Consider the following 22,075-nt stretch of genomic DNA (forward strand, 5'->3'; position numbering starts at 1 on the left):
TAAAGTTACATTTCAAGAAAACTCAGCAAGAGATTATATGTTAAGTCCACCCTCTACTATTTGCCTTAAATATTTACATATATTCTTCCACATTATCTCACAAAACATGGATTCTGAAGCAGACAAATTATGCCATTACTGGTTTATCAAGAATCTCCAGTTGAGTCAGAAGTAAAGCCAAACTTAGTCATCAAACAAAGAGTTGTCTGCAAATTAGAAGTAATGACAGGTTCAGTATGAAACCAAGGAAAGATGAAAACACCATAAAGTACGAGACAATGATTAAAGATCCTTTTCGTGAATCAAAGATGATGCTAATTTCCAGCTCAACAGCCCTTTAAACCTGCCACACTGTTTGAAGTGTCTAAACTGCTCTTACTTTAACAAGCTGGCTCACATATGCACGGCTCCCTCCCTGCATCTTGCAGACATCCACAGGAAGTTCCAAACAAGAACAGCACCTAAAATAAGACGCACCGAGACGGGAGGGGTGTACAACCACAACATCCCCCACTTTGCGGCAATGCCAACTACCAATTACACTTGTCCCTTAAAATGTCAAGTATCTGAGACCAAAGCTGGTTCTCCACTAGCCCAAGTTAACTCAGTCTTAAGATACAAGTCCTGATCAGCCCTCTTTAGGATATGATCTTGAATCTTAAGGCGACCATACACCTTACGACTGGTCTGTGACCCGATTTCAGAATAAATTGTAATAGGATTTGATGCTAATATTGAGACTTGGAATATCTTACTGTGTAATGTTCTAAATCATTGTACCAATACCTATGATCAAATTTGTGACTATGCTATTATCCATCTTAGAATAAAAGCGAATTTAATATCTAGTCATAATGACATCATAGCAGTCATATGATTGGCTACGATTTGAAAATAGTTTGAACTTTACTCCAAAATAAGGGCTTGCAATCTTTCAAAATTGTTATAATATTATTTCAATAAATTTTAACCTCAGATAGAATGATATGCTCCATCCACATCTTCAGAAAATGAGCAAAATGTGATTTGTTCCAAAATCGGGTCGCAGACCAGTTGTAAGGTGTGCAGTCACCTCAAGAAACCCAATCTCCATCAGCTTTTGAAGGGTATTCTGGCTTAGGCCTGTAGAGCATATCATTGATAGTTGTTGTCTAAAAAGTTGTCACATCTGATTAAACTATCTATTATGTTGATTGGCTATTAATATCAAGTACATGGCTTTTGTTGACTGTTTGTCACTATGGTTACTGTCAGATAAGTCAGATAAAACATCTAAAAAGGCCTTTCATGAAGCACTCCACTGCAATATGACCTTAGAGTTAAACTATGGTGCAAGCATACTGTAGGTTCCGCATCTGATATTAAGGGTGTGGTAGTATGGTACCAAGAATTATTATTTTGAGAGAATACCAGGGCCCCATCATACAGAGAGTTACATGTACTATTGATCCGATCAAGCTCAAGATTATGGAAATCCATGAATGTCATAATTTTTTCTTCAGGAAATTTGCAAAATGTCCTTTGTACCCATAGGAGAACACATCAAACTGTCAGGAAATCAATGAATTTATGGATATACATTCATATCCAGAAATGTTTTTTAACAAGCATTTTTACATGTTGACTTTGCTGGCTTTCCATAGTTGCAATTGATCGAATCATTCGTAACTCTTTGTAGGACGAGGCCCGGCTGGACTTCAACCTTGAGGTGAATCTCTTGATAATAGCTAATCATTTCAATACAGGATCAGGGGCAGTTTCATAAAGCTGTTTGTAGGTTAACCGTTTGCCTACTGGATCCCTGTACAAAGCCTATGGGAATCTCAGAATTCAGTAGTCAATGGGTTAAGAGTGACTTTAAGAACGACTGGTGATTCTTTCTTGTGGTAAATGTTATTCACCATTAAATGTTCATTGGCGAAAGACAGGTTCACCAGTCATTCTTAAAGTCGCTCTTAACTTTATATTCATGAACAGCTTTATGAAACACCCACTGCAGAATGAGTTGTATATAAAACAAAAAAAAATCAATCGTAAGTCCCTATCATGCTCATTTCATTGGTTGTAAAATCAGGTTGTGTTGGTTTTTATGAATTGTGTTTGATCACAACTCTCTCTGCAACAGGGCCCAAATTATATACATGTAGAAGGATAATTTAAAAACTAAAGCTGATGAAGATTTGCCTCAGGAAGCATTTGGACTCTTCCCAACACGTGACTCACGTCTTTGTCCAAAGCAAAACGATTTGGTCAAATCAATACTTTAATTTCTCTCCAGCCAAACTTTTGCTGACTGAGATCTTAACAAGGAGTAGGGTGAGGTCATCAGATGGACGGTATTAAACCCGACGCGATTCCGGTCATGAGACAGGCTCTCGTATGACGTTGAGCCTGCGGAGGGTGTCCAACACTGGCTATCATTGCAAGGATTCATCTCTCGTTATAGCCAACCTTCACTGACTTCCTGTGTGGAGTATCTGAAGTGGATGGTTTTCACACATCGGCTTTCACTGTGATCTTTGGCTTTGACATTGGGGTCCAATATAATACGTTCTATTTGCGTGTGTGTACAGTACAATTACCTTCTAAAGAAAAATTAACAACTTTACTTGTAGAGAAACAGATTTAAAGTACATGTAATAAGGTACAGCCAATGGCATTCTTTGAAAATAAATGTACATATATCATGGAGATATAAGAAATAGAAGAGCAAAGTGGAAGACAGGGAAGAAGGAAAATTAGGATGAAGAAGGAAAGAGTGAATTAAGGCAACTGTCAAAGCAATATCCCCATGGAATATACCCCTTTGTCCTTCTCGTAAATTACTTAATTACCACCTCTGCCAACAAAATCATGTTCATCAAACAAGGTTAATTTCTCTGGTACACATTCAAATGACAGCAAGCTTGCTATGACAGCATAACAATGACATTTGTCAATCAATGTTATTATGCATAACATATTTATAACAGGGAATAATTTTGCTTACCAAATCTGATTCGAATTTTGGTCACTTACATATAAAGAGAAAAGCAAGTAACTTTGTTCTGTACAGTAAAACAAGAATCTTCTACCCAAATGCCATTTTGTGTTGCAATGTCTAAAAAAAATGTGACACAATTCGGAATGTAAATTGTAATACCAGACTAATTTATCCTTTGCCTATTGAAAGTCAAAGTGTCATTATAAAAGATAAAGAGGAAAGACCTGTTCAAAAAATTCAGCTCGTTAATGACAACTGGTCAGTGCCGAGTCAAAACTTTCATGAAATTTTCTTGTCATCCTAAATGTAAGATCATAATTTTTTTTTTCAAATTGGTTATTTTCTGTCTCTTTTTCACTGCCAAGCTCTCACCCCTTCCCACGTCCAGGTCTCTCTCCTCGATCCCTCTTTCATCTCTAATCATGATTCAGGAAATTTACAAGGCGAGAAAGAGATGACTTTAGCTCGGGATCGGGAGGGGGGGGAGGGGAGGGTGAAGTACCTACCCCCCTCTCCTTATACTGTTTACAAACAAAGGGTGTGTTAACATAGAGTTTGAGCCACGGTTCACAAACGTCAGTCAACATAAAATACAATGTGTTGTAAATACATACTAGTATTATTTCTTGGATGATTTTATCCAGAAAAAGGTAAGCACAAGTTGACAAGGGATTTTGCAGAGTTCTACAGGTGTAAAGCTTTGATTTAAATCTGCTATAGTACCGAGGTTAATTTCGATGTAGGTTTTCCAATGTTAATAGAAACGGGGACTGCCTATGTGGGTCAGTGTACATTATATGTTGTTATTTGGTTTTACAGCACTCTTTTAAATGTGCCAATCAAAATTATTATCTCACTTAAAATATTTTCTTTTATTTCAGACAAGGCCTTATACTTTAAGAAAGAATTGAGAAGTGCATGTAAATGGCTGAAATTTTGAAGAAAAAAAAATTGCAAGTGCACGCAAGCTATGTTGCACTTTACATGTACACACTGTTAAAGTTTGTATGAATATAAATTCATGGAATACTAGGGAAATAAAACAGTGTATGCTGAAGAACATCACAGGAAAAGGATTGTATGATAAATAGATGATCCTGTAATTATCATCATTGTCAATATCAATTAACATTTATATGTACATGTATGTATACTGAATATGATATAGATATACTGTGCTGTGATGTGAATTTCAGTCACCATTGAGTCTTGTTTGAAAATAACACTTTTTTCTGTATTATAGATTGACATTCCCCTAATTCATGAATTTTGGATGAACACAATAGAGGCCTTTTAAAAGAAAAAGCATTGTCCTGGGAAAAATTTGTCACTTGAAAATTACCATAGACATAAAAAAGCACCTGGGGAGAACCTCCATGTCTCATCATGATGCATCAGTCTAGAGAATGTCTAAAAGCTTATCTTATTCAAATTATCTAGATTTCTATTTATGTTGATGATGACACATGCTCCCTCACCACGGTCTCGTAAATCATATCAATAATTAAATAATGACTTGCATGTACATTGTATACAGTTATTCCTCTATAAAAATATGAAAACAAAAAAATAAGATTTTTTCATAGCATGTGGTCCAGTGGTTTTGACTCTTTCCTTTTAATTATAGGGTTGTGGGTTCGAAAACTAGAAAAGTTGGCCCACCGTTTTCACACGATATATTGCACACAACATTTGATATCTGTAGGTCCACAACAAACTTGCAATTTAAAATACATGGGAAACTGAAGGAGGCCACAAATTATTTCAAGCACATTAATACCTCGGTCATCGGATTCAATCATTCATTCCCGCACACAATGTGTGCACAATCTCCACACCCTGGGGAGTATTCCAGTCAGTCGCCGGCGAGGTGCACACAGTTCTGGAAAAGCTACATACATGTACAATGATTTTCACATCCTACCGGGTACCCATTTATCACCTGGGTCGAGAGTGGCAAAGTGTGGATTAACGCAAGATCGTGATGGGATTCAAACACACGACCCTCTGTTTACAAGGCGAGAGTCAGAACCACTACACCACGGCTCCCCAGACCCCCACACATGATAAACAATGACTCTCATACAACTATCTATCATTCAACATGCAATGATGCAAGGTCAGGCCAGGTATGGGCTCTTCCAATTATCTCTTCATTACATAAACTTATATTTCGGGCCCACAAGGAAAACCACTGCATCATTTTCATCTAATATATAGAGCGTCAGGAAACCACTCACAAATGAGATAACAGGCTTGACGGACTGACTCATCGCCCAGCGAACTGTCATCGGGTTATTGGGCTTGCTTTATTAGAATGGAGAGGGGCTAACGGGGGTGACATTAATATTTCCTGCCAGAGATGTAGACTGCAACAATATGATATTCATATAAAACAAAAGTGACTTTTTATTTCCAACATTGATTTTCAATATAAAGCTTAATATTAATATTCAGCGATAATACTGAATATGCTGTACATGTACATGTAATATCAGTGGGACACACTAGCCATGGCGTGTGTTCCTTCAGCAAGAAATTTATCCACACTGTGCTGCACTTGACCCAGGTGAGGTGAATGGGTACCTGGCAGGAGTAATTTCTTGCATGCACTGAGCGCCGGTGATGGTAGCTCAAGCTAAAGCCGGGGTAATAATAGCAGCGTTTTGTATCATCAGGCCAAAAGTGCTTCATAAATCCAGCTACATGTATTATTAAAGGACAACTCCATCCCAACAAAAAGTTGATTTGAAAAAAAGGAGAAAAATCCAACAAGCAAAACACTGAAAATTTTATCAAAATCGGATGTAAAATAAGAAAGTTATGACATTTAAAAGTTTCGCTTAATTTCACAACACAGTTATATGCACATCTTGGTTGGTATGCAAATTGACTGATGACGTCACCCACTCGCTATTTCTTTTGTATTACATTATATGAAATATGAAATATTCTAATGTTCTCCTCCTTGTCAAGTGAAACAAAGTTTTACTTCTCCCTGAACATGTGAAATTACCAATATTTTAACAGTTTATGGTTAAGTTAAGTTGGTCCTTATTGTCAAATTTGTAAAAATGGAAATATTGTATTATTTGAACAATAAAAAAAAAATAAATAGTGAGTGATGGACATCGACTCTCTCATTTGCATATCGCTGAGTTGTGCATTTAACTGCTTTGTGAAAAATGAGCGAAAATGTAGAATGTCATAACTTTCTTATTTTACATGTACATCCGATTTCGGTGAAATTTGAAGCGTTATGTTTGTGATTTTTCTCTATCTATTCAAATCAACAATTTTCTGGGGTGGACCTGACCTTTAAATCCAGTTCACTGCAGCACAATGTAATGATATTTTGATAATTTTCTTTGCCTGAAATCAATGTTAGTGAATTTAATCATTATCATCGTATTTTTTAATGTTATTGTACTTGTTGTTTCCATTGCTGTTCATGTATTCCTTGTTGCTTTTGTTGATACAGGGGTGTATGACTTTGTTCTTTGGTTTGATTATCAGAAAGATTTCTCTATTTATACAGTACAGGACAGTATGTCTTTTGTATATGAACATATTAGATTTGTTAACCTGGTCATCAGATCCTAGCTTGCCAATTATGGGTTGGAGATGCAGTGTACAATAGAAATCAAATGAAAATCAAATACTTTGGATTAGTACAGCACATTTTTGTCCGCATTGGTCCAGACCAACATGAAGCATTTTACAACTTCGAAAATGGTTTCAGATGGGAGACAAAAAATTCACACTCAAATTTCAGATTGCATGTGGTTGGCATGCAATGCATCACCACAGATCATGAATAGGAGATGCATTATAAACCTTACCATCTATATCACTTGTAGAGCAACAGAATGTCTAATTGTCTACCCATTTCTTTCTGGGGTTTTTTGCTATCTTGCTATTATTTGTCATGTAGAATGAAAAAAAGAAGATATATTGGATGTATTTTTTTTGTCCAAGAGGAGAGTTGTATTGGGTAATGTCACAGATCTTGTTTGGATTTTTTAATCATTTTTTTTTTTTGGGGGGGGGCAGTTATATTTATATTACATATTATATTATATCATATATGGGAGGCAGCGTAGCTCAGTCGGTAAGAGCGATTGTTTCGGATAAGATCGTAGATGTCAACGTGAGGGGTTCGAGTCCTGCTCATGCCGAAATGCGTCTAACAAAAAATCTGATGCTATAGCGTTGTGTGTTATCGTGCCTCACCACTGTATTCAGTGCAGGTTCGAATGCAGTTGGAAAACACTCCGTCCATTGGAAAGGACACAAATGTTGGTCCCGTGTATAGGAGAGTCATAACCTATGCACGTTAAAACAAAACCAATACACTATTCGTCAAAGAGTAGGGTGTTCACCCGGTGTATTGCATCTGCCGGTCCCGGTAAATTTCAGGTCAAGTCAATCTTGACGTTCATATGCCATAATAATCAATATAATGATTGTGGGCATTAACAGAAAGACAAGAAGACAAGACATATTTGAATTGAAAATTAAAGTCAGCTGGGCCCCATTTCATAAAGAGTTGCTATGATAGCAATTCTTTCAAGAATGTCAACTACCATGATAGCAACAGTGGAAAAATCTGCTTTTTGATTGGCTCTTCCAGTTAAAGATGATATTCCAACATAAGTTGCTATCATAAGAACTTTTTATGAAGGCTGGTCATGTACATGTAGCAGCAAACAAAGGTTGAGGGGTTTTTGGCCTCAAGTTACATGAAAGTTCCATGTGACCTTCTTTCAACCCCCAAACACCATACTGAGTGGGGCCTTCAGTATCAGATGATCTTGATGGGTGTCAGTATCACGGTGTTGATGGAGGTTGATCTTATGACCAGTTCCTCATGAGAAGCAACAAGTTCCTGAAAAATTCTGAAATGTCATGCCAGAAACATTCACTCCTCTTAAAGGTACATGATGCTGCATGCAGATGCAGGCATGCCTAACGAAAAAACATGGGAGTTCTACCACCATCAGCGGTGCAGGTTCATGTACATGCAACTGTACATAAATATGTATACAGAAATCTAAAATCTATCCTACATAAATGTTAATAGTCTGGGCCCCGTCTTACAAAGAGTTGCGATTGATCCGATCAATCACAACTATGGACAGCCAGCAACGTCAACATCTAGAATACAAATTTGTTCAAAATATTTTCTTGCATATTCATACATTCATTGTTCTCTTGAAGATGCAGTGTGAATCTCTTAAAGGAGACTGCAAATTTCCTGTAGGAATTACATGTATGATATGGATGGATTTCCATAGAGTTGAGATTGATTGGATCAATCATATCTCTTTGTAAGACGGGGCTCAGGTATATTCCTTTGACAAGTAAAATGTAACGGTTTATATTCACTAGGGTCACAAGCAGGTGATCTTGTTCTTACATATGCCTATACCACATGGGATGGCTAAAGCCAGATTATCAATTCAATTCTCAATTAATTTTAATTTCTATTTATTTGTCTGTGAAATGTAACATTTCATAGTGTACCTAGGAATATTTGATCTCTAGATCTACATGTAAGGTGCAATATGAATGTTTTTTTACTATATTCAATTTCTTTTTAAAACCTTTTTTAAGTGTCCACTTGGTTGGAAGAGCGTCCACCTCCCAACAGGGAGGTCAGGAGTTCAAGCCCGGCAGTGTCAGACCAAAAGATGTAAAAAGATGGGAGTTGCTGCTATTAGCTGTTTCGGTTCAACGAGTATGGATAGAGCATGTCGATATGGTGCTGCTCAGTGGCTGCCGAGCCCACGCTCAATTGGGAAAACATAGTTTTCAGAGGATTTTATTTCCAATTTTTATTATGAACAATAAAATAGGGATACATGGATGGGTGGGTGGGTGAGTGGATGGATGGTGGGTGGGTAGACGCACGCACGTATGCACAGATGGATGGATTTAACAGGCCCAGAATCACAGAATGATAATATCTTCAAAGGTGGGTAGACAAGAAAGAAGTGGCAAATGGTCCTCTTACCTGCATGAGACTAATGACGGCTTGTTTTCCCCTGGAGAGCTCTTGGGCTAGACTCTGCTTCTCTTGATCACTCCGAGCCTCCGATTCAGATAACTGCTTCTCTAGTTCTGCTTTTAGCTCTCCAACTGAATCAAGAAAAAAAAATGAAAGTCATGACCAGTTCACCATTTAAAGGTGGAGGTATTTGTTCAAATACATTGTAATACAGGGGATTCAGCGTAGCTCAGTCGGTTGGAGCACATGTTTCGGATAAGATCGTAGATCTCAACGAGAGGGGTTCGAGTGCCGCTCATGCCGAAACACGTCTAATAAAAAATCTGATGCTATAGCGTTGTGTATAATAAGCGTGCCTCACCACTGTATTCAGTGCAGGTGTGAAAGCAGTTGGAAAACACTCCGTCCATCGGAAAGGACGCAAATGTTGGTCCCGTGTATAGGAGAGTCACAACCTATGCACGTTAAAACCAATACAACATTCGTCAAAGAGTAGGGTGTTCATCCGGTGTGTTGCCCTTGCTGGTCCCAGCAAAATTCAGGTCATGTCAATCTTGACGTTCATATGCCATAATAATGATTGTGGGCATTGACGGAAAGACAAAAAAAAAGGACACGGTAGAAGCTTTCTTACATGTACATGTAGCTTCACTCCTCTGAAACACTGAGTTTTAACAGTTTTATTAATATAGGAAGATCTTACTTGCTACGTACAGAAGGGGCACCTTCCTTCCCCCATCCCCTTCCCTATGGACCCTCTCTTTGTTCATATATATATATTTCAATCCTCTCCATTCTGCACTTAATGCATTTTCATATCAATTTGCAAAAATCAGGGACTGTTTTGCAAAGAGAGTTGTAAGTGATTTCAACCACAAAAAAGGTCTGTGATTATGCCAAGTTTCTAGCATGTTTAAAGCATTAAAATAAAGAGTGTTTGACAAGTTGGGATTAGTAAAGGCACAATGATACCAAAAATAAGACTAATTCTGGCAATAGCTCAATGGATGACTATAAACAAATGTGGACAGCAGCTAACTTTGGCAGATAAATACAGTAAGTCTTAGTCATCCACATGATTCTCTAATCTACTGTTTATTAACAGAAGATTTTGCTCTTGTTTTTGCAATGAGAATTTGCAGTAGTTAGTGATGTACATGGGCCCTGTTTCATAAAACGGGGTATTATACTACTATTTTACTCATGTATCCATTATCATGGTAATATTAATAATAGCAGGGCCCGCTGAACAGTTTTCAGAAGGGAAAACATTACGTCAAAATTCCCTTTGAAACGATACCGCAGTTCGGATTGCGAACTGCGGTGTTGTACCCCATTTTCCATTTGGATCTCCTAAAAACCATTTCCACGCCCTTATCAACCGCACTTGGCCAAGTAATCCATGGGTAATCCCTGCTGTCTCAATTTCACCCCCACAGGCCAGTACATGAGCGTTGAGCAAAGGACGAAAAGATAAACCACAGCTGCGCTATTATGTAAGACTTCTATGCCTGTAGTAGGACCTTCGGAATGAAATTATTGTATGCCATATTTAAATTTTAATCACGTTTTCAAAGGCATATTGTATTCAGTAACCCAATGTTAGTCCATTTTCAATTTCGAACGAAGAAAATCGACCTCGGAAAGTAAGCGAATAAAAATGACGGCATGCTTACAGGGACCGCACTCAGCGCTGCGCATGCATCCCATCGTGTGTGGCCCCCTGATGTGACTGTATATGCCGGGCTGTTGTTTTATCTTCGGATCAACGTCAAGAAACAGGTGTTTTGATACTTAAATTGCTTTCTTGAGGCAGTTACGGCTGGAGAAGAGAATTGATGAGAAGGGGAACTGGGGTATAGTGTTCTCAAATGGAAGTTTTTCGTCATGATATACCAATGTTATTATTATTATCATTATATTTATTATTATTATTATTACTATCATTATTATTATTACTATTATTATCATTATTATTATCATTATCACTATTATTATCATTATCATTATTATTATCATCATCATTATTATTATCATTATTAACCAATCACATTAAATCATTTCAGTAGCTTATAACAATTATTCTGAAACACTGCTCAGGTGGCCCCATACATTTGAAGTCTATGAGAAATAAATTATATATTGTGTAGACAAAGGGTGCAAATACACAGAAAATTTATAATTAATTATTTCATGTTTCCAAATTTCCATTATGAGCTGGAGTTTATGAGAAAGGTGTGACACTATTCAAATTTCATTAATAATAATATCCACTCTCCTCTGTTGTACAACAGACACACTTTTTTATTCATTTAATATTATATTGATTTGTGGCACAAATGTCAGGAAAGGAAATACAATATACTACAAATTTACAATGTGGAGAGTAGGCTACTTCATGAATCAAATACATGTAGTAATTTTCACAGACAACTGTTATAATGGTACTAAAACTTCTGCGTTTGATTTTCTCCACCTCTTACATGAAACTGTTCTTTTAACTATTATTCTTTCAAGTTGAAGAAATAGTTCAATAGTTCAATAATTCAACAGCAGATGTATCTTCCAGTCATTATAATGAACAAATAATGAGACACAATTGAACATTACGGAGAGGAAACTCAAAATATTTAATCCGGAATTGTCATCTGTCGCTGTCACCTCACGACAATCACAGATGACAGAACCGAACAGTTGACCATGACAGTAAAAAGGACAGAGGATATTACTACCATTATGTCCATTAGGTTGCATTCAACAGAATCTTTACTACCCTAGAAACAAGGTTTCCACAGAGTTTTACATTTAGTTGAGCTATAGTTACGTTAACACAGTTTTTTAAGCAAATTTTTTTCCCAACTCGTCTTAAACATGACTTGCTGAAAAGGTGCATTTCAAAAGGTTGCATTCAACGGAATCTCTATTAGAAACAAGGTATCCAAAGAGTTTTAGTTCAACTATAGTTTATACGATGATGTGGAAGAGGTTCATTGTGGCGAAGAATTGAGTAGTAGAATTTACCAGTTGTCTCACGATGGATCAAACGTAGTGGGAAAGCGACGTCTGCAAGCTGCTAGACTTTGCAGGTTTATATAGTTACAGTAACACTGTTTTTCAACAAAAAATTTTCCCAACTTATCTCAAACATAGATTGCTGAAAAGGTGCATTTCGAAAGGTTGCATTCAACCGAATCATTATTATCTTAATAGAAACACGGTTTCCCAAGAGTTTTAGTTCAACCATAGTAACACAGCTTTTCACAACTCAAACATGATTTCCTGAAAGGCGCATTCAACCAAATCTTTATTACCTTTAATAGAAACAAGGTTTCCAAAGATTTTTTTATAGTTCAACCACCATAAGGTTAACAGTTTTTTTATATAAAAGTTGAAAGTTTTTCACAACTCTACACGCTTTGATAAATCCGTATTTTATTGTTTCAAGAAATGAAAATTGATGTAAATCTAATGTTTGTTGCCAATTTCACGAGAAAATGCAGTCAGATTAAAATAATCTCATCAAATCTGTGTACACCTGTACATATATTTGTATGGGTCAAGAGAATCTATTGAACACGCCCTGGTTACAACACTTCCACTTCAGATTATCAACCACTCCCTCTCAAACTCAACTAATTAACTATCTAAGGGATTAATCATTCACTTATCACTTCATTATATCATTACGCTATGAAGATCAAGCTTAGCTTCGCTGCAAATAGCAGTCCAATTATTAAAACTGGGTTGGGTGGTTACGCGATAATCGATTTTCGAGGCTGTGATACTGTCATCCTTCTTGTCGGTGTTATGGTTTATAATTGATTCAACTTGCGGATGGGTCAACCCAATTTTGTCACCATCTACATGTATCTTGATGTGATTAGGATGCACTTCAATCAACATGATTTATGTTGGCATTCCTTTAGTTTTTTCCTCCTGTTCCCTCTTTTTTTCTTCTTATTTTACTCCTTTTCCTTCCCTTACTTTTTTTCTTATCTTCCTTGACTTATTTTCTACAGGTCTTCTTTTTTAGTTCCCAATCCACCATTTTCCCCTAGCCCACCCACTCCCCCCCCCCCCCTCTGCCCACTCCTCTCCCCATCACTTTTCTGTCTTCTCCCTCTCTATCACTCCTCCCCTCCTTTTTCTTTCATCTCTACCTCCTCCTTCTTCCGTCTATCAACCCCTTCTCTTCCTCCTGCATTCTTCTTCTTCTTCTCCTCCTCCTCCTTTTCCTTCTCCTTCTTCTTCGTCTCCTCCTCCTTCTTTTTCTCCTTCTCCTCCATCTTCCCCTCCCTTCTTCTTCTCCTTCTCCTCCCTTCTTCTTCTTCTCCTTCTTCTCTTTCTCCTCCTCCTCCTCCTTCTTCTCCTTCTTCTTCTTCTTCTTCTTCTTCTCTTTCTCCTCCTCCTTCTCCTTCTCCTCCTTCTCCTTCTTCTCCTTCTTCTCCTCCTCCTTCTCATTTGCTGTTCCTAAACCCCCTCTCCTCTTTCTCCATCTTACTCTCCACCTCAACTTTCAACTCCTATTTCTACCTCCCTCTCCCCACTCCCCTTCCCTGTTATTTCTCCATTCCCCCTCCTCCATCTCCCCACCCTGCCCCCTCTTCTACCTCCCCTCCCCTCAACTTCCTCCATCTCTTCCTGCTTTAATACCTCTTTCATCTTGTTATCATTTTCTGACTCCCCTCCACTGACTTGTCTTCTTGACCCTTTTTCACAATCTACATCTCAAACATTGTGAATAATGGCCAAGATACTTGAAACTCTGACCAAAAATAAAATAAATGCAAAGCAGTAAATTGAAAGCATTCTCAGCCAATGAAGTCATAGGCTAGACATAATCGAACACATGTATTTCCTTCATTGATGCTATGGGAGGTTCATGATTATCTCCTTGTATTTCTCCACCTCTTCTTCCCTCTTTCTACTCCCCCCCTTCCAACTTATTTATACCCTTTTTACACAGGCTAAAATTTCCCAGTGAGAAGAGCATTAACCCCGTACTATAGGTGGGGCTAAATGGCAATTTAGCCCCACCAATAGTACAGGGTTAAGCTTAGCCCACTTTCTTTTTACACAGCATTTTTGCAAAGTGGGCTAACCCCACCTATAGTACGGGATTATTTGGCCCTGCAAAAAGGCAGGGTTATCCCACCAATTGCGGTGCTAAGAGCAATAGTACGGGGTTAAGATCGCATGTGTAAAACGAAAGTGGGCTAAGCTTAACCCTGTACTATAGGTGGGGCTAAATGGCAATTTGGCCCCACCTATAGTACAGGGTTAAGGAAATTGTAGCGTGTGTAAAAAGTGTACGAGTGAAGTACTTGTACTACGAATGATCAACAAAAACCACTAGTCCGGGTTAGCAAGTTTCGTGTGTGAAAAGCAAGCATTCCTTATCCGGGGTTAGCAATAACAATTTGGCATGTGTGAAAAGGAAAAAAAATAGTACGGGGTTAAGAATAGTACGGGGTTAGCGATAGTCGGGGTTAAGAAAATCCTGTGTAAAAAGGGCATTAGGTACCTTATCAATAGCCTTTGTTCTGTATTTTGGCCAGGAACCCACTCTAAAGGGACTAGTCATCTTTCCCACAATCCGCTCTGGTTTGTCTACAATTAAATGTGATAATTGGTGATTAAAGTGTAAAGGCACGATTCTGACTTTTGGTATATGGTACTCTAAACTACATTCCCCTTTTCATCTATATTATTGCTTTCTTGCCCTTTCTTCTTATCCTCCTCTGACAGAGAGGCCAACCTTAATTGTGAAAAAATCTGATTCTTTATCGTATTACTTTTTATTCTATTTTTCAATCCTAAAATCATATCTTTCTTAAATTTTTTAAAAACATACCAAAAATCATCATTCTTATGAGTTTAAAAAATCCTATTTCCACTGGAAAAATCTAATTTAGCATCACTTTCCCCCATCAAAGTCTTACTAAATAGGATAAAATCATACTAATAGACAGCTCTGACTGTGTTTACTCTCATTGGTTTATTCTCCATCTCGTTATTTCTTTTCCTCCCCTCATTACGGCTCCCCCACTCTACCTTCTCCCTTGATCTCTTAATATACGAAATATCTTGACCACTGTCCAAGATGAGGTATTAAGGTAATTAACCAAGTGCTCAATGGTCAGACAGTTTAATTAATGCGGTATACACAGCTGTGAAGGGGCCACATTCCTAGTTCATGATATCTCATTCCTATTTCTGGAGAAAGAATACAGTGGGGTATAAATTATGAGACCACTTCTAAGCTTTCAATTAGGCATTGTCAAACAACTACATGTACATGTACATGCATTTCCTACACTGTATACATAATACATGTACATCTATGCATCTGTACAGCGTATGACACTGTCATTTTACATTGTCCTTCATTCACCTGATGTATAAATTCAAATATTTATTATGAATTTTCTACTTTGTATATATTTTATGGTATCTTTTAATGGAAAAGGGGAAATTATTTTGAGGATTCTCATCACAATCCATTGGGTCAGTAGCATCAACAAGCATGGAACCCCGGGGGGGCCACTTCTATTCACGAGTGGATACCATGCGCGACCATGGGATCTCGAAAAGCACCCTAAACACGTAATTTCCATATTCTGAAAATGCACCCCTTAACAAGTATTGGCGTGTGAAACCCTACCCTTAACAAGTATTGGAAACAAAACGATACTCTTGGCAAATATTCGCTGAAATGAACCCCTAAACAAGTATAGGAATGTTTTATTGTTACAGGTCCTTCGGTCGTCGGCTTTACCTTATTTGGTTTAGTACGACCCCACCTTCTACACCTCGCGCAAATCGGACTCTAAACACGAAGTGTTGGGGCAAAAAGGACATCCTTTATAAAACATGTTAATTTTGTATTATCATCCCCGCAAATTCGACCCTAAACACGTAATTTTCCTAGCGAAAAAGATACCCTTTTTTCATTATTTTTGTGTTTTTGACACCCTTATCACGTTACGTACGTAACGTGCCCTATCGTGAAAAAGACATCCTTTTTACGTGTTTTTTTGGTCGCGCATGGTATCCACTCGCCAATGTAAGTGGCCCCCCCCCCGGACATGGAACATAGGAGAAGTCATTGATTTTAATCCTTATCCAGACAGAATAAACAAACGCTAATCAACATACATGTATATCGTAATGGTATCCAAATTAAATGTTAAAAGCTTTGTAATTTGCTAATTTGATTAGTGCCAATATGAAATTGTACATGTACATTTCCGTAGATATTTTTCTTTAATTCCTGTAGCTATGTCAACAGGCAAACCCACTTACCACAAAATGGGTCTAAACACTAATTTCCAACAATTCGCCCGCTTCCTGTCAAAACTGCACGAATGCACAATGTATGTACATACAGTGTACTGAGTCACTCACACATGGAGTAGGGTTTATGTGATAGAGGGAGAGCTGTCATTATATCAACCACAAAGAGACGGATAGATTGTGAATCATCTATCAAAAGTTCCTTCAACCACTTTTGATGTATTTCTATGCAGCAGTATTTTAAAGGCAAAAACAAGCCTTTTATTTTATCTTGTTATACAGTGTATGCACCTTTTTTCTCTTACTGTATCTGTACCTTCTCTTTTTTTTATTATTTTCCTTCTTTGTTTGTTTTTGTAACTCCAGAAGTTCACAATATGGTGATGTTTTTAACTCTCTCTCCCTCTATTTATTTATTTCGTTTTATTTATACAGGGTAGCCCCATCAGTAGTCATGTACTGTTTTCCAGGGGGCCCTGTAAACAAATGTTTACAATATAACAAACAAGCAAATTACATAAGGAAAAACAAACAGAACATGCAAAATAATCAGAAGTGAATACATGGAAAAAAGATGATGGTACATAGGTACCATGTAGGGAAGTAACATTAATTCATCTAGATTTCAATCAGCATTACAATACAGGAAAAACACCCCCCCCCCCCACATTTCAATTATTTAAATTAAGGTTAATCAGTATGATTGCTACTCAATGTTCTTTCCTATTTTCATTCATCTTCCCCTGTATAATGTATATTGCTATGTATTACTTTGTCATGCTTTCTCTTTTTCTTATTTTGAAGTTTAAAACACTGCCTATAGATATGATTAGCCTTTCTCCCTCATGATCAATTCTTTCTTCTTTCCTTCTCTTTGTTTTTCTTCTTCTTTCTACTTCCCTCTCAATCTTTCTCTTTTTCTATCCCTTTAACACACTTTTACCATCTCCTCTTCCATGTATCAACACAATTTTCACCTTCTAGGATACTGGATAATTCATGATGAAAGAAATACACAAGGGGAAAGGGGAATAAATAAAATCCTCTGACTTAAAAAGAATGACACATCACAAAAAAATTTGTAAAAAAGAACCAAATGTCATCCATGCCTCATCATGCCCTAACCACCAATTGACACCTACATGTAATATCACAGAGCGGCACATTCTGTGGCTAATGATATGTGAGATTGATGTTAGAAGGGGAACAAGGAAGGTAGAGAGGAAGAGGAATCAAACCAACAGGAGAAGGGGAAGTAGGGAAAAGATGGAGCAGAAGGAGAAGGAGAAGAAGAAGAATAGAAGAAGAAGAAGAAGAAGAAGAAGAAGAAGAAGAGGAAGAAGAAGAAGAAGAAATAGAGAAGGGGGAGGAGAGGAATATGATCAAGAAAGAGAAAAGGCAAAGAAAATGGAAAAGAAAAATAAGAAAATTAAGGAGGGGAGGGGAATAGGGGAAAATTTTGATTAATAATAAGAATTGTGTAGGAGAAGAAGAAGAATAGAGAAAAGAATAATGAACGGAAATGAGGACAGAAAAAGAAAATAAAACAGATTAAAAAAAGAATAAGAAGAGGAGGAAGAAGAAAAATAGACAGAGGATGGGTTAGATACATGTATATTCAACTTACTTTGCTTCTTGCTCTTCTCTCCCTCTGCTTTGAGCATCTCAGCTTCATTGGCAGCAGCCTGGGCTTTGCTCCTCAGCTCTGAGATTTGCTGCTCTCTGTTTTCAAGCTCACCGTGCATCATCTGTTTGGTTTCTGCAATGGCCAGGGCCTTCTCCTCGACGGACTGGTCAAGCTCGTCCTTGGCCTTGCTCAGTTTCTCGGCAAACTTGGCTTGCTCCAGACTATGCTGCTCCTGCGTTTGGTCAAGACATAAAATATGTATAAGTTTTTCATCAAGCAAGAGTAAAGTTTGTCCTTGCAAGAACGAAAAATCATAATATTGCAAATTATCATAAAATCAGTTCCGACATTTATTTAACTCCTCATTTATGAATTAATCGAACTATATTCAGTATTAATTCATTCTTTCTTTCTTTTCACTTATGCATTTGTTTGCTTTTTTCTTTTCGTCAATCTTAATTATTTATTTATTTATTCTATTTATCCACTTATTTTTTCATTCATTTATTTGTCTATTTATTAATTAATTCATTCCTTCTTTATTTATCTTATTATCTATTTGTTTGTTTTAAATATCAATTCATATATTTATTTACCAATTTAATCATTGATACAGTTCTTCATTTATTACTCATTTCAGTCTCATAGTCCCATCAATCATAACAATATACTTTACAATGCTATATTTGTGATCCAAGCAATATCATGCTAAAAGTCACTTAAACTAAACAGTAGAGGGCAGTAATCAATTTCTTCACTCATGAATGGATTGACATTATAAAATTAAACAATGAAGATAGTGAAGATGGATACATAAATCATTATTATTATTATTATTTATTCAAAAATACATTTCAGTGTAAACAATACAAAATAAGAAATATCAACCATTGGAACGCCAGGGACAGAAAAAGTTAACTTAATTACTGAGGCATAAAGCATCCTGTCTTACCTTTAATTGTTCTAGTTCTTTTGCAGTAGCTTCTTTCTCACTAACAAGCTGGGCTGTCCTCTCTTTGTTCTTGCCAATGGTTTCTTTACATTTTCCAAGCAAGTTTTCTAAGCGTTTGACCTGCAAAGGAAAACATAAATCCCTATATTCAAAAGAGTCTTCTGCTGCATCATACTGTTGAAATCTGTAGTCACCCGACAGCAATGCTTATATGTCATACTTCAATTCATATATTGGCATTTTTCACTTTAAACTACTAACAGCAAATAATGCCTTGCACTTGACCATCTAAAGTATGAGAACAAAATTGTAAATAAAGAACATAACACTAGAAACCTGCCAAGTTGTGTTATTTTGTTAAGACCTTTCAAGTCTTGTAACCCATCATTACACCACTTCTAAATGCTGGCATAGTGTTATGTAGTATGTATTTAACTTCCTGTTATCCTTTCAGTCATTCACCCTCACTCGTTTACAAACTCCCCCAATGTCATCTAAGAATTCCCCAAACCCCCAATACCATTTAACTGCTAAGCCTTGACCATAAAAAGACCAATTCTCAGTGACGTCAGCTAACTTCATGGAAGAAGTATGACTCACACTCCAGCCCCAGTCACTTGCACAGAGCATCACCACACCCCTTATACCAGAGAAATTTTGATAGACAGTTACCTGTAGACCAATTAGATCAAGTTTAGATCACTCCCATCTTAAAATAGTTACACCCCAAAACAAATGATATAAATAAGACTTCTTGATTATTAGAGTATAGAGAATACGATAGAATACTAGAACGACACTCATCCAGATAGACTGACTGACTTCAAGACTTAGACGTCCATCGAATAATATTTTAACTTCACTCCGAATCTTAATCGTATACTTCAAAACTATTATATTCATTGTCTCCTGTTATATCTGAATCTTCATGTACTTCGAACTGCAGCTGAATATTGATGATTAAATACCTAGTGATTTGAACTGTATAACTCTCCAAAGTTTCCTTATTACGCTTCCCTCCAATAATCACCAATTCGATCCCAACACAACAATAGTACTTCAAAACATTATATTTTAAAAAGTAATAATAATTGTATCCTGATAGGTCAAATAATTCATATCATATTTTAATATTTTTGCTAACCTTTTCTTTAAGGTTGTTGACTGTTTCCATGGTAGCAGCATCACCCTCCCCTGAGGCTGATGGGGTAGAGGGGCTTGCAGGAGGTTTATCTGAGCTATCAGTCTCATCAACACTCTTTCCTGTCTTCAATAATTTAACCTGTCAAATGGAGATGGATGGACACATTAAGGGTATACTCTATATATTGCTGGGTTAGGTAGAAATAACAAATGCACTGAAAAACTCCAGATATTTCTTGATCAAATTGTGGCATACATGTACATGTAGTGTATGTATTAATCAACATATAAAAGGGTGGATGAATAGCACATGTACATCCTATGTCCAATTCACAAGTCCCTAATTTAGTGCAAACAGTTTGGCAAATGTGCTCATTTTCTAATATATGAATACATGTAGATAAACTATTATTTACAACAAGGGTGTATGAGAAAACAAATGTATTGCACATGTACATTGTACATATAACCACACCAGTACAAGGACCTCTGTAAATCTGTCCAAGGCAGAGTCCAGATGAAAAGCATATACAAAATGAATTAATTTGTGTGTAATATTCAATTTTCCATGGCTGTTTTTCATAGCCTAAAACAGTGACTAATCACTGATAAGCACCGATAAATAAAAGATCTGTGGCCCATTTCATAAAGGACTTGCAACTGTTGTAACTTTGCATTATGGTGACTACCATGGTAACCTTGATTTTGATTGGCTGCTGAGCTCTGTTACCATGGTAGTTGCCATAATGGCAAAGTTACAACAGTTGCAAGTCCTTTATGAAACGGGCCCCTGGTGGCACTTACCTAAAGTTGTTTGTAAGATACAGATTACTTTACAAACTGGTGATCTTTTCTTGCGACAAGTGATATAGCTTAAATACTCAATATTGCACAGTGGCAAATTGTATAGAACCCCGTACCAAAATTGACCTAGAATTTCACTTTCCTATATTTTATATGAAATATGAAAGGTATTCTCGGAGGATCTATTTTCTCACCGATACCGCATAGGTAAGCGAATTTTGATTACAAAATTCTTACTTTTCCGTCAAAATCTTACAAATTAGTGTCGATATGGCATCGTGTTTGTAGAGTCTATCGCAACGTGTACAAAGTCAATTGATTTCCGGGTTTCCGCGTGAATATGCATGAAATTGCAGTCTCGATAGTTTTCGATCGATACTGGAGAGATCCGATCACGAACCAAGACCATTTACCATGTAGACAGTGTGACCGGATATCATTATCGCTGTCGATACTTTTGCACGCAGTCCGAAGGAATTATTTTGGCGACCACGTGGTCATGACGTGATCTGCGCGATTGGCCAATCAGCGGTCTCCGATTCGCTGAGCCGGGGTGGTTTATGGACAATTTACCACTGTGTATTGGTCACTAGAAGGGTTATCAGACGTTCATAATTTACAAACAGCTTTAAGACACACCCACCCAGGATGATATATAATCTCACCTGTGTTTGTAGTACTTTCACCATCTCATCTTTCTCTTCGAGAGATAAACGGAATGTTTCTTCCATGTGCATCTTGGCACCCCTGTCAAGTTCAGCTGCCTGAAAGATAAAAATTTACATGATTGTTTGGCTAGTTTTCTTTACTTTTCTTCCTCCCCTTAGATTGTCCTTCTTATTTTCTTCATCTCATTTCCCCCTTGTCCCTTTGCCCTTCCTCTCTTCTTTTCCATTTTTTTTCTCCTCTTCTTCTCCTTCTTTTTCTCCTCCTTTTCCTCCTCTCTCCTTCACCTTCTTTTTCTTCCTCTCCTCCTCCTCCTCTCTATCTTTTTCTTCTTCTTTTTTGTTGTCTACTTTTTCGTTGTCTTCTTCTTCTTTCTCCTCTTCTTCTCCTTCTTTTTCTTCTCCTCCTTTTCCTTCTTCTTTCTCCTTCACCTTTTTTTTCTTCTTCATTTGTCCTCCTTCTTTTTCTTCTTCATTTGTCCTCCTCCTTCTTTTTCTTCCTCTCCTCCTCCTCCTCCTTCTCTCTATTTTTTTCTTCTTCTTCTTCCTCCTCCTCCTTTTCCTTCCTTTTCTTTCTCTTCACCTTCTTTTTCTT

At 37.1% G+C, this 22,075-nt stretch overlaps 1 protein-coding gene across 5 annotated transcripts in view; it reads right to left on the reverse strand.

Moving 5' to 3' along the window:
- Positions 1-22,075, reverse strand: part of LOC121426764 (golgin subfamily A member 4-like) — an 81,776-nt gene that overhangs the window by 46,577 nt on the left and 13,124 nt on the right. For all 5 annotated transcript variants that reach the window (XM_041623154.1, XM_041623153.1, XM_041623152.1 and 2 more), the window contains 5 exons: positions 21,481-21,579; positions 20,013-20,150; positions 18,869-18,988; positions 17,917-18,148; positions 9,000-9,124 (listed from right to left, as the gene is read on the reverse strand). In XM_041623154.1, coding sequence (XP_041479088.1) covers positions 9,000-9,124; positions 17,917-18,148; positions 18,869-18,988; positions 20,013-20,150; positions 21,481-21,579 — 714 coding nt within the window. The remainder of the gene's footprint in view (positions 1-8,999; positions 9,125-17,916; positions 18,149-18,868; positions 18,989-20,012; positions 20,151-21,480; positions 21,580-22,075) is intronic.

The sequence above is a fragment of the Lytechinus variegatus genome, chromosome 13, assembly GCF_018143015.1.
Source record: "Lytechinus variegatus isolate NC3 chromosome 13, Lvar_3.0, whole genome shotgun sequence".
Lineage (NCBI taxonomy): Eukaryota > Metazoa > Echinodermata > Echinoidea > Temnopleuroida > Toxopneustidae > Lytechinus > Lytechinus variegatus.